We start from the raw sequence: 15,000 nt of genomic DNA on the forward strand, positions 1-15,000 counted from the left end.
GTAGTGGTGTTGGTGGTGGCTTATGTAATACAGAATTTGAACAAGCTGCTCTGATTTGGTGTGTGTGTGTGTTACAATTATGCCAACTGAAAGCTTGTTTGTTTCAATCCATGCATCCTCATTCATGTTATAAGGAGCAGGAGGAAGGAATAGTGATGATGATGGTGGTGGTGGTGATAATGATGGTCATCTTTGTCCATTGTTTTATGTCTGGATTTTCTGAGAAATATGGCATAGCTATTCTATAACTAGGATAATCGTAGTTAACTGTCATTCATTTGATGTCATAAATTACACACACACACACACACACACACACACACACACATATAGGGTAAAGACACTCTTTGGTCATGCATGACCATAGGATTGCACCTAGAAAGTTACCCTCCAAGGCACAAGTCCACGCAAGGTTGTTTATGGAAGGCCAGCAATCGTCCATGCATACCAGCTTCCCGTCTCAATGCCATTGAGGTTATCCAAAGGAAAGGCAATGGCCGATGAAGCTAAGTAAACTGGAAAAGCATGAAATGAAGTGTCTTGCTCAAGAATACAACACATAGCCCAATCTGGGAATCGAACTCACTACCTCACGATTTTGAGCCCGATACTCTAATGGCCAAACTACTGGATGTCGTTATACATCGCTGGTCACAGTGCGCTCTGCATTGTTTTAGCTTTCAAATGATGCCACTCTGATGGAAATGAAGGACACTGCTTGCATGAAGTCACATGTAGTCAAGATAAGAAGACAGCAACACATGCGTGCACACACACACACACACACATATGATGAGCTTCTTTCAGTTTCCATCTTCCAAGCCTGGGGCTATAGTAGACAACACTTGCAGTGGGATTGAACACAGAGCTATGTAGTTAGGAAACTTTTTACCACACAACCATGCCTACACCTGTGTGTGTGTATATATATATATGTTGCCAGTATCGCCTGACTGGCCTTCATGCGGGTGACACGTAAAAGCACCCCCTACACTCTGAGTGGTTGGCATTAGGAAGGGCATCCAGCTGTAGAAACTCTGCCAAATCAGATTGGAGCCTGGTGTAGCCATCTGGTGTCACCAGTCCTCAGTCAAATCGTCCAACTCATGCTAGCATGGAAAGCGGACGTTAAACGATGATGATGATGATGATGATGATGTGTGTGTGTATATATATCTATATGTATGTGTGTGTGTATACATGCACACACATATGTCTTCCAATTCTTATACGCGCAAATATTTTTTTGTCTGTGTTGGTGAGATAGGAGAGAGAGAGAGAGAGAGATACTTATTAACAGGCAGACACATCTGTGATATGAATTATATATGCATGCGTGTGTATACACACATACACTCACACATTAGCATCTCATCAGGTAGATCAATAAGATACAGACAAATAGGTGGATTGATAAATGCTGGTTGGATTGATGCATTTAAATGGAATGATTCTCTTCTACAAAGGAATATCTACATGTGTGTGTGTGTGTGTAAATGGTTGAAAGAAAAGCCTTAATGGCTTGCTATGAAGATTGGATTGGAGTCTGCTGAATTAGTTTTGACTTAACACTGGATCAATATGGTAGGTAGAGGAACAGCTAAGAGGAGGAAGGAAGGAGAAAGACAGACGCAGAGAGAAAGAGAGAGAGAGAGAAATATGGAGAGAACTGGAGAGTAAGACAAAAAATGTAACTTCACACACTCACATATCTATATCTATTTATCTATCAATCTCTCTCTCTCTCTCTCTCTCTCTCTCTCTCTATATATATATATATATATATATATATATATACATATATATATATATATAAATATATGTACACACACACACACACACACACACACCCATGAATGGCTATATATGTTTGTGTTTGTACTTATATTAGCTGGAAGCTGTTTGTACTATATATATGTGCATGTGTGTGTGTGTTTGTGTGTGTATTGTTTGTTTTTGGTTGAATTATAATAAAAACTAATTTACATTAAACTAATTTACATTAAACTGAAGGGTTGGTTGCTGAATACATTTGTAGATACATACATATTTTGCCTTTAGAAGAAGTCTGGTGACAGTGATTTCAAAGTCCCGCCTTGCTGGCCTTCATCAGACAGTTCAATGAAGGCTAGCAACTGAAGCTTAGGAGTCACTGTCAACACTTTTTAAATAAAAGTATAATAAATGTATGTGTGTGTGTGTATGGGTATGTGCCCCTGCAAGTTGGTGGCACCCCAGTATTACTTGATGTCAAGACAAGGGTACACATATATGTACAAGGGTTGGACAAAATAATGGAAACACTTTAAAATTTCAAACAAATTTATTTTAATATGGGGTAGGACCACCTTTGGCAGTAATTACAGCTTGAATTCTATGAGGTATGGACTTGTACAAAGTTTGAATTGCTTCCAAAGGAATTTTTGTCCATTCTTCAGCTAAAATAGTCTCCAGCTCTTGTAGTGATGATGGTGGAGGATATCGACTCCTTACTTGTTTTTCTAAAATGCACCATAAATGTTCGATGATATTGAGATCTGGGGACTGTCCATTGTCCATGTCAGCATGGACAATGGACATTAAATGATAATGATGATATGGTGGTTGGCGTTAGGAAGGGCATCCAGCTGTAGAAACTCTGCCAAATCAGACTGGAGCCTGGTGTTGCCATCCGGTTTCACCAGTCCTCAGTCAAATCGTCCAACCCATGCTAGCATGGAAAGCGGACGTTAAACGATGATGATGATGATGATGATGATGATATATATAAAGGACAGAATGGACTAAACAGAGCAGGAGCATAGAGGAGGATGGAAAGTGTCGCTGAAGAGGTCACACATGTGTGATGGTAGATTTCCAGATAAATGAGTGAAGAATCAATATGTAATGCATGTTTTTATTTGGCAAAAAAGAAAAAAAAATTACCATCCTGAAACAACAATATATACATGCATGTATATATACATACATACACACATGCACTCACACACACACACACACACACACAAGCTTCCACGTAGTTTTTTCTCAACCAAATCTCACTCACAAGGTTAACCCGAGGTTATAGACGAAAACATTGTTGTTTGGTCTTCAAAAAATGTGGGACACTTTGTATATTGTTATCATAGATGTCCAAAGAACGGCGTAAAGGTTACAGCCGGAATGCTTTTGACTACAACTTGTGCTTTTCAAACAAGGCTCAATCGGTGCTAATCAATGAAAACAATTACTACTATTACTACTACTACTACTAATAATAATAATAATAGCAACAGTAATATCACCACCACCACCACTACTAATATTATTGTTGCTGCTCTTTCAAAGTTTTCTTTGATCTGTAATCACTGTGGACAGCTTCCACAACCAGTCCCTGTTCCTTCTTCAATACGCTTTCCATTTGCATTATCTCTCTATGTAAAAGTCTGTAATATTTGTTTTGTTTGTTGCTTTTGTCATACAATAAGAATGCTACACACACACACACACACACACACACACTTGTATATACTTTTATGTGTATGTATGCATAAATGTATACATACATGCATGCACACATGACTTTGTACTAAATGAATCTGGTGATAAAGTAGACTTGACAATCTTTGTTCCAGTATCGTATTTTAGAAGCTGATACTTTAAGACAGATAGGTTAGGACATATAAAGATAGAGCTTGCTTTACTAACTGACCACAGATCTATCTATTGACAGTTACATTCCTCCTCTCTTTCTCTATTACTTAATCACTCTTAACTCTACCATCAACATAGCTCTCTCTATATATATCTTAGCTAATATGCCTCTGATGGTATCTTAATTCCATGCACATTCTAATTCTTTGTCCCATACTCCAATAAAACCCTATCATCTTTAACATCTACTGCAGTATTACTATAGTAAGTTTATAATAGCACAGTTATCTCCCCTGCTGAACATTTGTTGATGACATGAGTGACCAGTAGTTTTCTGAATTACTTGAACTTTCATGTAAAGCTTTACATCTCACGTGTGCACACGCACACACATATGCATAATCATGTGTACTTAATCTTGTTTTTTCCCAGATCATCTGTTGTTGTTTAGCCCCAGGTCAGCTCCAGTTGAAGAGACCTATGATGAGAGGCATACCAGCTGTAATATGTCCTTTTCTTTCTTTGTTTTCTTTTTCTTTTTTCTTTTCTTTTTCATTTCAAATTGCTGTGCAGAATCAAATTTATATTTATCTACTCATTCTTTCTATTGTCTAGTTTTCATAGAAAGAGAGAGAAAGAGGGAAGAGGTGGTGGTGGTGGTGGTGGTAGTAGTATTAGGGAGTCTATTATTGTTTTTTAATCCCAAATCTTCACTGATCCACCAAGAGATCAGACACACTCCAGCTGTGACCATGCTGGTTTCTTTTCTTTTTTTTTTGTGTTTACAAAGGCGCAATGGCCCAGTGGTTAGGGCAGTGGACTCACGGTCATAGTGATCGTGGTTTCGATTCCCAGACCGGGCGTTGTGAGTGTTTATTGAGCGAAAACACCCAAAGCTCCACGAGGCTCCGGCTGGAGATGGTGGCGAACCCTGCTGTACTCTTTCACCACAACTTTCTCTCACTCTTACTTCCTGTTTCTGTTGTGCCTGTATTTCAAAGGGTCAGCCTTGTCACACACTGTGTCATGCTGAATATCCCTGAGAACTACGTTAAGGATACACGTGTCTGTGGAGTGCTCAGCCATTTGCACGTTAATTTCACGAGCAGACTGTTCCGTTGATCGGATCAACTGGAACCCTCGATGTTGTAAGTGACGGAGTGCCAATAAAATAAACAAAGGCGCAGGAGTGGCTGTGTGGTAAGTAGCTTGCTTATGAACCACATGGTTCCGGGTTCATTTCCTCTGCGTGTCACCTTGAGCAAGTGTCTTCTACTATAGCCTCAGGCCGACCAAAGCCTTGTGAGTGGATTTGGTAGACGGAAACTGAAAGAAGCCCGTTGTATATATGTATATATATGTATGTGTGTGTATATGGTTGTGTGTCTGTGTTTGTCCCCCCAGCATCGCTTGACAACCGATGGTGGTGTGTTTACGTCACCGTAACTTAGCGGTTTGGCAAAAAGAGACCGATAGAACAAGTACTAGGCTTCCAAAAAGAATAAGTCCTGGGAGTCGATTTGCTCGACTAAAGGCGGTGCTCCAGCATGGCCACAGTCAAATGACTGAAACAAGTAAAAGAGAAAACTAGTTCTTTCTCTCTCTCTCTCTCTCTCTCCTTCTTTCTCTTTGCCCTCCCTCTTTCCTTCTCTCTCTGCCACCCCTCGCTTTCTCTCTGTCTCCCTTGTACCGTGCCATGTAAAGCATAAGTTGGCAAGCATGGACTTCTGTGCTAAAGTCATGATTTCTTTAAGGAAACAGCATTGCTTTCCATTCTCCTTCTGCTGGTTTATTTACCGATCACTCTGCTAGTCTCCTGCTCTCCCGCCAAGCTTACCTTTGGGTTAAACTCTGTCTGTATCTCCCAATCTAAACCAATATATCATGGTTGTTATCTCATTCTTCCACACCCATGCATTGCTTTGATTCCTCACAACCTAGCAGTTCAGCAAAAGAGACTGATAGAATAAGTACCAGGCTTTAAAAAAAAACAAAAATAAAAAACATTACTGGGGTTGATTTATTCAACTTAAAATTCTTCAAAGCATCTATCATCATCACCATCATCATCTCCACCATCATCGGCAACATCATTACAATTATTCTTTCTTCATATTTGTCATCATCATCATCACCACCACCACCATCATCATCATCATCATCATCATCATCATCATCATCATCATCATCACCATCACCATCACCATCACCATCACCATCATCATCATCACCATCATCATCACCACCACCACCACCACCACCACCACCACCACCACCACCACCACCACCATACAAGCGAGGCTGTTCATTTCCAGTCGCCTGTGAAATCATATCCAGCTACGGGAAAATATTACCTGTTTATGGAAACAGGTGAGGGCTGGTGACAGAAAGGGCATCCAGCCATAAAAAAACCCTGCCTCGACAAATTCCATCTGACCCATGCAAGCATGGAAAAGAGGATGTTAAAACAAATGATAATGATGATCTCTTAAAGTGTGGGCACACCGAGTACTTGTCTAGGGTTCTCACTAATTGAAGGACCCGGTGTTTTTTTTTTTATGTATGTTGTATTTATGTACAAAGGAGGCTCATTTTCCCTACATGCACAAAAAAAACATCCATAGATTATTGGCAAAGGTTTAGAATACACACACCACCCGTTTTCCGCATTTGGGGTTAGGGCTAGGGTTACACCAAAAATGGATGATATGCATATTCTTTGGGGTTGCAGCAGTGTGTTTGTGGCTTAGTGGTTAAGGTATTGGACTCATGATAGTAGGATTGTGGTTTCAATTCCTGGACCAGGCAATGCTTCTTTAACAAAACATTTCATGTCTCTCCAGACCACTCAGTTGACAAAAATGAGTAGTCCTACGACAGACTGGCATCCCATCCCGGGGGGAAATATATGCACCACAGCAACTGGGAATTTAGCCCCATGAATCTACTTGACTCGGGAAGGCTGGTTGGAGCATGACTATAATACTGTGGTGACTACTGCTACGACCCCCTACATTTTCCCCTCTCATAGTTCGAGTCTCACTCAATACCCCAGCTCCACTCCACTTGACCTTACTCCATCTCACTTCATTTTACTTCCTGCACAGCAACAAGCCAGTCAGTCAACGTTACAAGCCAGCCATTTTATTCGTTTGTTCGTCTGCGGAGATAACATCCCTATCACCTCTCTCTGCTACTAGCTCTCCCTTTTGTACTTATTAATACTAAGTCAACTATCTCCTAAAACCAATTATCATAGTGAAAGTGGGAAGGGGTGGGGGGAGAAAGGGGAAAGTAGGAGGATGAGAGTGATGATGATGATGATGATGACGAGTTATAGATAAGTAGTGATATATAAATAGAAATATTGAGATACAGCGAAAAATCTGCATTCTTTATCAATCTATTGCTAGCCAGTAATAGTAGTAATAGTGGTGGTGCTAGTGGCGGCAGTGATGGCGGCGGCGGTGGTGGTTATCTTAATACTTTTAAGTAAAAAGCTCTAGTGATGGTGATGATGATGATGATTATGATGGTGTTTGGTATTGATGTTTGAAGGTGATTATAATGTATTAGCAGCAGTAGTAGTAGTAGTAGTAGTAGTAGTAGTAGTAGTAGTAGTAGTAGTAGTAGTAGTAGTAGCAGCAGCAGCAGCAGCAGCAGCAGCAGTATTACACTGGTGGTGGTGGTGGTGGTGGCAGCGGTGATTAGTTACAGTCTATTACCAAGCTTATTTTTGAGTGTATGCGCATGTGTGTGTTTATGTATATATTTATATATATATATATGTGTGTGTGTGTGTATTGTCTCTGATGTGTATGTGTGTTGGTATAAGTTGTATATTAATGTATATGTTTGAATGTGCGTATGTATATATGTATGAATTATCTGTTAAGGAATCTCTCTCATATTCTGTGTGTATATATATATATATATGTGTGTGTGTGTGTGTGTGTATAAATATAATTGTTCATTGTTGGTAATGTGGTTGCATAGAACCACTTAAAGCGTATTAGTTTTAAACATTTATTTTCACTATTTTCTGATAGTGAACCATCTTTAAGGACCATCGTCATCATCATCATCATCACCATCATCATCACTGTCGCCATCGTCATCATTATCATCATCATCATCATCACTACCACCCTCGTTATCTGCATCATCATCACCAGACTTACCATTAAAACCACCACCACCACCATCATATTACATATTAACATGGATCAGGGTTAGTTCACATGACTCCCTCTCTTTTTAACTGTCTTTTCTTTGCTCTCATCCCTCCCTCCCTCCCTCCCTCCCCTTCCTCTCCCTCATTCATGGAAAGCAATAAACAAAAACCAAGTTATAACGTTTTAGTTTATCTTATCTTCTAGATGGTCAGAAAAGGATGGTCAACACTTACCATGGCATTTTTATAGGCTTTTTTCTTTTTTCTTTATTTTTCTGACACTGAAAGCCATGAGGAAGAATATATATTGTGACTCTTGGACCAAGACTCTCTGATTTGAGGATAATCCAAGAAAATTCACTACAGAATAGACTATGGTTAAAACAACATTCAACAGTGCAATGGTGGCAGCAGTGGTGGTTATGGTAGTGGTGGCGGTAGCAGCAATGGCATGTTGCTAAGGACTACCACCTATCTATCTCTGTCTCTCTTGATAGCATTTCTTCTGACTTCAAATGCCTTGAGATCAGCTTTGCCTCACATCTATTTGGAGGTCAATAAAATAAGATACCAGTTAAACACTTGGGGGTAGTGGAGGTCGATGTAATCAATTTGTTTCTCTTCCACAAATCACAGGTAGAAGGAATTATTGTTGTTGTTATTATTATTATTATTACTTTCTTTTACTTGTTTCAGTCATTTGACTGTGGCCATGCTGGAGCACCGCCTTTAGTCAAGCATATCGACCCCAGGACTTATTCTTTGTAAGCCTAGTACTTATTCTATCAGTCTCTCTGCCGAGCCGCTAAGTTACGAGGACGTAAACACACCAATATCGGTTGTCAAGCGATGTTGGAGGGGACAAATTCAGACACACAAACATATACACACACACATACATATATATATATATATATATATACTACACTCTCTGAGTGGTTGGCGTTAGGAAGGGCATCCAGCTGTAGAAACTCTCCCAAATTAGATTGGAGCCTGGTGTAGCCATCCGGTTGCACCAGTCCTCAGTCAAATCATCCAACCCATGCTAGCATGGAAAGCGGACGTTAAACGATGATGATGATGATGATATATATATATATATACATATATACGACAGGCTTCTTTCAGTTTCCATCTACCAAATCCACTCACAAGGCTTTGGTTGGCCTGAGGCTAGAGTAGAAGACACTTGCCCAAGATGCCTCGCAGTGGGACTGAACCCAGTACCATGTGGTTGGTAAGAAAGCTACTTACCACACTGCCACTCCTACACCTATTATTATTATTATTATTATTATTGGCAGAAGCCATGAGAGTATTGACTGCTCTTTCCAGTGAATGTATCATTAAAACAATATTTAAAAGAAGGAGAAAAGGAAGAAAAAAACAATAAACTTAACAGGTAGTTAATTAATCGATAATATATCAAAGTAGATTAATTCACACAAATGAGCCTTCGAAATGTCTATGATAATTTATTAACAAGGTTAACATTTTTCAAATTATTAATCTCAAAGGATTGGAAATGAAAAACTTTGCTTTTTTTTTGCTTTTGCAATATTGATATCTATTCAGTTTGAGTTTTGATTGTCATGCGTGTGATTATTGTCATCAGGTGTCTTTTGTCATCAAATGTTTCATAATAGTTATCAGGTGTCTCATAATCTTCAACAGGTATCTTCTTATCCCCATCAGGTATGTCCTTAACATCATTGAGTGTCGCTTTGTTGTCATCATTAAATATTTCATAATTTTTATCAGATGACTTGTTGACATCATCTGGCGTCTGTCTCCTTCATCAGCAGGTGTCTCCTTGTCATCATCTAGTGTCCATTAAGTGTTGCAAAATGTCTCATGAGATATGTCATAAAATTACTACAAATGTAAGGGTCACAAAGCATCAGGAGCTATAATTACAAGCCATTTAGGGGTCATAAAACTGCAAGGATCTATCCTCTAACCAGCCTTCAAAATAAAGCGAGATACCTATAATAACAAGCCATTTATGGGTCATAAAACAGCAGGGATCTATCATCTAACCAGCTTTCAAGCTAAGGTGAAATAACTATAATTACAACAGGTTTAGGGGGTCATAAAACTGCAAGGATCTATTATCTAACTAGCCTTCAAACTAAGGTGAAGTACCTGTAATTACAAGCCATTTAGAGGTCATAAAACAGCAGGGATCTATCATCTACATATCCTTGAAACTAAGGTGAAATAACTATAATTAAAAGCTTTTTAGGGGCCATAAAACAGCAAAGATTTATCATCTACACATCCTTCAAATTAAGGTGGACTGTAGCTATAATCACACACAGCTGTCAAACCAATTAAGAAACTTTTATACAGGTGTTTGACCTGCTGAATACAACAGCCAGTTCTGTCTCACTCACACTGCCACTTTTTTAAGCTCCCAAAATCAACCCTACCTAAGACTGACTCTATTAAACTGTTCAAAATGTAAATTACAGATCTTAGACTGAAGTCTCATAATCACATGAAAGATCGTAAATTCACATTGACAAATATTTATCTCATAGAAGAAGTAAGTTGTGAGTTATTTCACTAATCTTCTCATTGTTCTTGATGGTTTTGAAAATTTAAATGGAATGCTTATATATCCTTAGAAATATTGTCACAAACGAGTGAGACAAGGAAGTATTCATTTGTTGTGTGTGTCTATACGTTTTGTATGTATGTATATATATATATATATATATATATATATATATATATATATATATATAAACTATGTATATACATACATAGCCAGAGGTATGGCTGTGTGGTTAAGAAGCTTGCTTTCAAACCACATGGTTCCGGGTTCAGTCCCACGGTGTGGCACTTTGGGCAAGTGTCTTCTATTATAGCCTCAAGCTGAACAAAGACTTGTGAGTAGATTTGGTAGATGGAAACTGAAAGAAGCCCATCGTGTATATATATGCATATGTATATATCTATGTGTCTGTGTTTGTCCTCCCATCACTGCTTGACAACCGGTGTTGGTGTGTTTATGTCCCTGTAACTTAGCGGTTTCAACGAAAGGGACCGATAGAATAAGTACTAGGCTTTAAAAAAAAAAAAGCCCTGTTTCACTAAAACCCTTTGAGCTGGTGCTCCAGCATGGCCTCAGCCAAATTACTAAAGAACACACACACATATGTGAGTGTGTATGTATGTTTATAAATGTGTATATAGCTGTATGTATATGTGTGTGTGTGTGTGTGTATATATATATATATATATATATATATATATACACATATATATATATATACACATATATATGTACATATATATATATACAGCATAGGCTCCAAACCTCCAACATTCTTCCATTTTTCTTGAGTGTCTAATATACCTTGTTTGTTGTTCTCTCACCTGTCTATTTTTTGTTTTTGTTCTTTTTTGTACAATTCTGAACTCTGTGTGTGTGTGTGTGTGTGTGTGTGTGAGTAATCCTAGATATTTTAAAAATGTGGCAGGATGGCCACAGCTGGAATCCTTTTAATTATGGGCTTCCTAAATCTGAGCTAACCTGGGGCTATCCAACAACAACAACATCTAAACAGATGTCATCAAAACATAGGTGTTGTTGTTGTTGTTGTTGTTGCTTGGGGACAACATTTAAGACACTACAAAACATCTGCTCTTTTTCATTCACACTTCCTTTTATTATTTTGTTTTTGTTTTCCTAACCCTAACCCTAATCCTAACCCTTTAGCATTCAAATTACTCTGTCAAAAGTAATGCTTATTTATTTACATTGATTGCAAATTTTTTTTTTTATTTCTGCGCCCTTTTAAAGGCTAGCCAGGCTCATGGGCCCGGTTTCCCGGTTTCTATGGTGTATGTGTTCCCCCCCAGCTGGATGGGACGCTGGTCCATCGCAGTTTTACTCAAGAAACAGGAAGAAAGAGTGAGAGAAAGTTGGGGGCGAAAGAGTACAGCAGGGTTCGCCACCATCCCCTGTCGGAGCCTTGTGCAGCTTTAGGTGTTTTCGCTCAATAAACACACAACGCCCGGTCTGGGAATCAAAACCATAATCCTCCGACCGCGAGTCTGCTGCCCTAACCACTGGGCCATTTTGCGCCTCCATGATTACAAATTAATCAGGCATTATCTTGAAGTGTCAGACTCTGATGGTGTGATTGTTTATTTTTAGAATGACATTGTAGGGTTGTTGTGAGATGTTGGATCTGGCTAGTTTTAACATAAATCAGATAAAACATTTTGGCCAGTTGTGGTTGGTGTAAACCCTTTAGCATTCAAATTATCAAATGTAACATTTATTTATTTATTGCTATTGTTTGCAATTAATCATGCATTATCTTGTGGCTTTGAGATATTGATCTACCTGTGCCATAGGTGAAATAAGGTGGTTCTTAGTACCATTTGGCAACAATCTCTAGCATGCTGGAGAGGTTATATATATATATATATTTATACACACACACACACGCGCGCACGCACACATATATATACTTAGAAAAGTTTTGGCCAGAATTGGCCTAGGTCATAACTAACTTAATAGACCACCCTCACCCACCCCAGGAAGACATTTAATGATGTTTCATATTGCGGTCATTCTTTGAGTACCACCGCCCATTCGAGTAAAGAGTTGTTGTTTGCAGAGATTATGTCCGAGTGTGAGTGGTTTATCTGCAATTTGTTGGAGGTATTTGTCAAGGAACAGTTTGTAAAAAAATTCATGAAGATTTTTTTCTTCCCTTATGTGTCTTGGCATGATGTTAAAGAGAGCAGGGCCCATTGAGATGAAATAGTTTTGTCTTAGTTTTGTGATGTGATGCGAGCATGATTTTTGTAGAGGACAGATGGCACGGGGACCAAGCCTTGGGTGAATTTTAAAGTCAATGCCAACATCATATATATTGTTTACATGAAGTTCTATCTGAGTCAGATAAATGCTTTTAATTTGGTTTTTATTTTTTTTAACGAAAACGATGCAAGCTATAAGAAATAATACAAGCCAGTGATTTGTACTTTATACCTTGACCTTCAATATTTTGGGATGTACACATACGCTTGAGAACAGAAAATTCAGCTCACAGCAACATATCTCCAAAGATTTCCTGAAGAAGGTTCCTAGCCCTAAAATATTGAAATACAAGGTATGAATACAATCCATTGGCTTGGATTATTTCTTATATACACCGCATTGTTCAAATTAAAAACACACACATACACATACGCATACACACACACACACACACACACACACACACACATGAGAAAAGAAAGAGACGGTTATTTGGTTTTCTAAAAGTTCTCTTGCTTGTTATTCTTTTCAACTGAACATGTTAGTAAAATGTCAGGATAATGTAATAATACACTCACACACAGACATACTACAAACACCACACACACACACACACACACACACACACACACACACTTCTAGCTTTATTACTGTCTTGCCAAGATTCTTCATTTAATCATCTATCATATACTACCTCCCCACCAACACACACACACTTTCCCCAACCACCGCAACAACTGCCACCACCACCACCACCACCACCACCACCACAACCGCATTTGCTGTTACCTACTGCACTGCATACTTGTCTTCACCCTCACTGCATGCTCCCACTGCTACTACTACTACCACCACCACAGTTACTACTACTATTATCACAGGCACCACCACCACTACCACTATTACTACTACAGCCATTGTATTATCTCTACTACATACTATGTAATCATGCACCACTCTGTACTTCCGCCAAAACCACACAACACGCTGTACTACCACCACCACCAACAACAATGACTTCAGTAAACCAAGAATGCTTTTATTTGGTTGCTAGACTTGCTAGAAATCACAGCCAAATCTCCCTCAAACTATAACCTACCATCTTAAAATGTAAGAACATACAATGGATAATGTAGTCCTCAATATCCTTTTCACAAAAAAAACTGAAAGACTGGGTGGTCATACTTGGAACGCCTTTGATCATATCTGTTTTTTCTCAGGGTGTACATGAGCCAGCAAAGGAACTTGCATGTGGTTGTACACCCTACTAGAAACAGCAGCCAAAGTTTCCTAAATTTACACCCTACCTTCCATCTTTGAAATGGTCCAGTCTTGGACTACATTGAAATATGGTAGTCCTAGAAACATGATGCCTAAGAACAAATGGAGTGGTCATGGATGGGACATTTTCGATCATAAATCAGACCAATAAGAGCCTTATATCTTATTATACTTGTTTCAGTCATTGGATTGCTGCCATGCTGGAGCACTGACATGGCAATTTTACTCAAGGAAATCAATGCCAAAACTTAGTCTATTAGACTCTTTTGCTGAACTGTAAAGTTATGGGGATATAACCAAACCAACACTGGTTGTCAAGTGGTAGTGGAGGACAAACACACACACACACACACACACGTTTGATGAGTACCCATACCAGCTTGGAAAATGAATGTTAAATGTTGATGATGATGATGATAATGATATGACAGGCTTCTATATAGTTTCCACCTACTAAAATTCACTCACAAGGCATTGCTGAGTCCTAGGTGCCTTGCAGTGGAACTGAACCTGAAACCTTATGGCTGAAAAGCTAGCTTCTTAACCACACAGCCACGCCTGCACCAAATTACATAAGGACTACAGAGCATGCCATCTCACTAATTACTAAATTAACACTACCATTAACACCACCATTATTGTCATCACTGCCACTACCACCGCCACCACCACTAGTACTGCCACCACCACCATTACTATTGCCACCACTACTACTTCCACTACTGCCACCACCACTACTATTACTGCTGCCATTACCACCACTACTACTGCTGCCGTTACCACTGCCACCTCCACTACTAATGCCACTACTGCTGCTGCTACCACCACCGCCACTACCACTACTACTACTGCTGCCACCACTACCACAATTACTGCTGCCACTACCACCACCACTACTACTGCCACCGTTACCACTGCTGCCACCACCACTACTACTACCTCTACTACCACCTCCACCACCACTTTCACCAACATCATCATCATTTCTTATATTTCTCTCACAAACCTCTTCTCTCATTTACAATAACTTTTCCCTTGCTCAAACATTGTTTATTCAATTTTCTTATCAAGAATTAATTTATTCTGCTCAAGTGCAATGCATTTCATATGCACTTAAATACTGCAGGTA

General features: G+C 39.1%; 1 protein-coding gene across 3 annotated transcripts in view; it reads left to right on the forward strand.

Moving 5' to 3' along the window:
* Positions 1-15,000, forward strand: part of LOC106881230 (RING finger protein 150) — a 154,970-nt gene that overhangs the window by 74,757 nt on the left and 65,213 nt on the right. For 2 of the 3 annotated variants that reach the window (XM_089362016.1, XM_089362017.1), the window contains exon 3: positions 4,066-4,134. The exons of the other annotated variant lie outside the window; for it this stretch is intronic. In XM_089362016.1, the coding sequence (XP_089218142.1) occupies positions 4,066-4,134 (69 nt within the window). The remainder of the gene's footprint in view (positions 1-4,065; positions 4,135-15,000) is intronic. 3 annotated transcript variants of the gene reach the window in all.

This window comes from Octopus bimaculoides, chromosome 13 (genome assembly GCF_046866305.1).
Source record: "Octopus bimaculoides isolate indiv1 chromosome 13, ASM4686630v1, whole genome shotgun sequence".
NCBI classification, from domain to species: domain Eukaryota; kingdom Metazoa; phylum Mollusca; class Cephalopoda; order Octopoda; family Octopodidae; genus Octopus; species Octopus bimaculoides.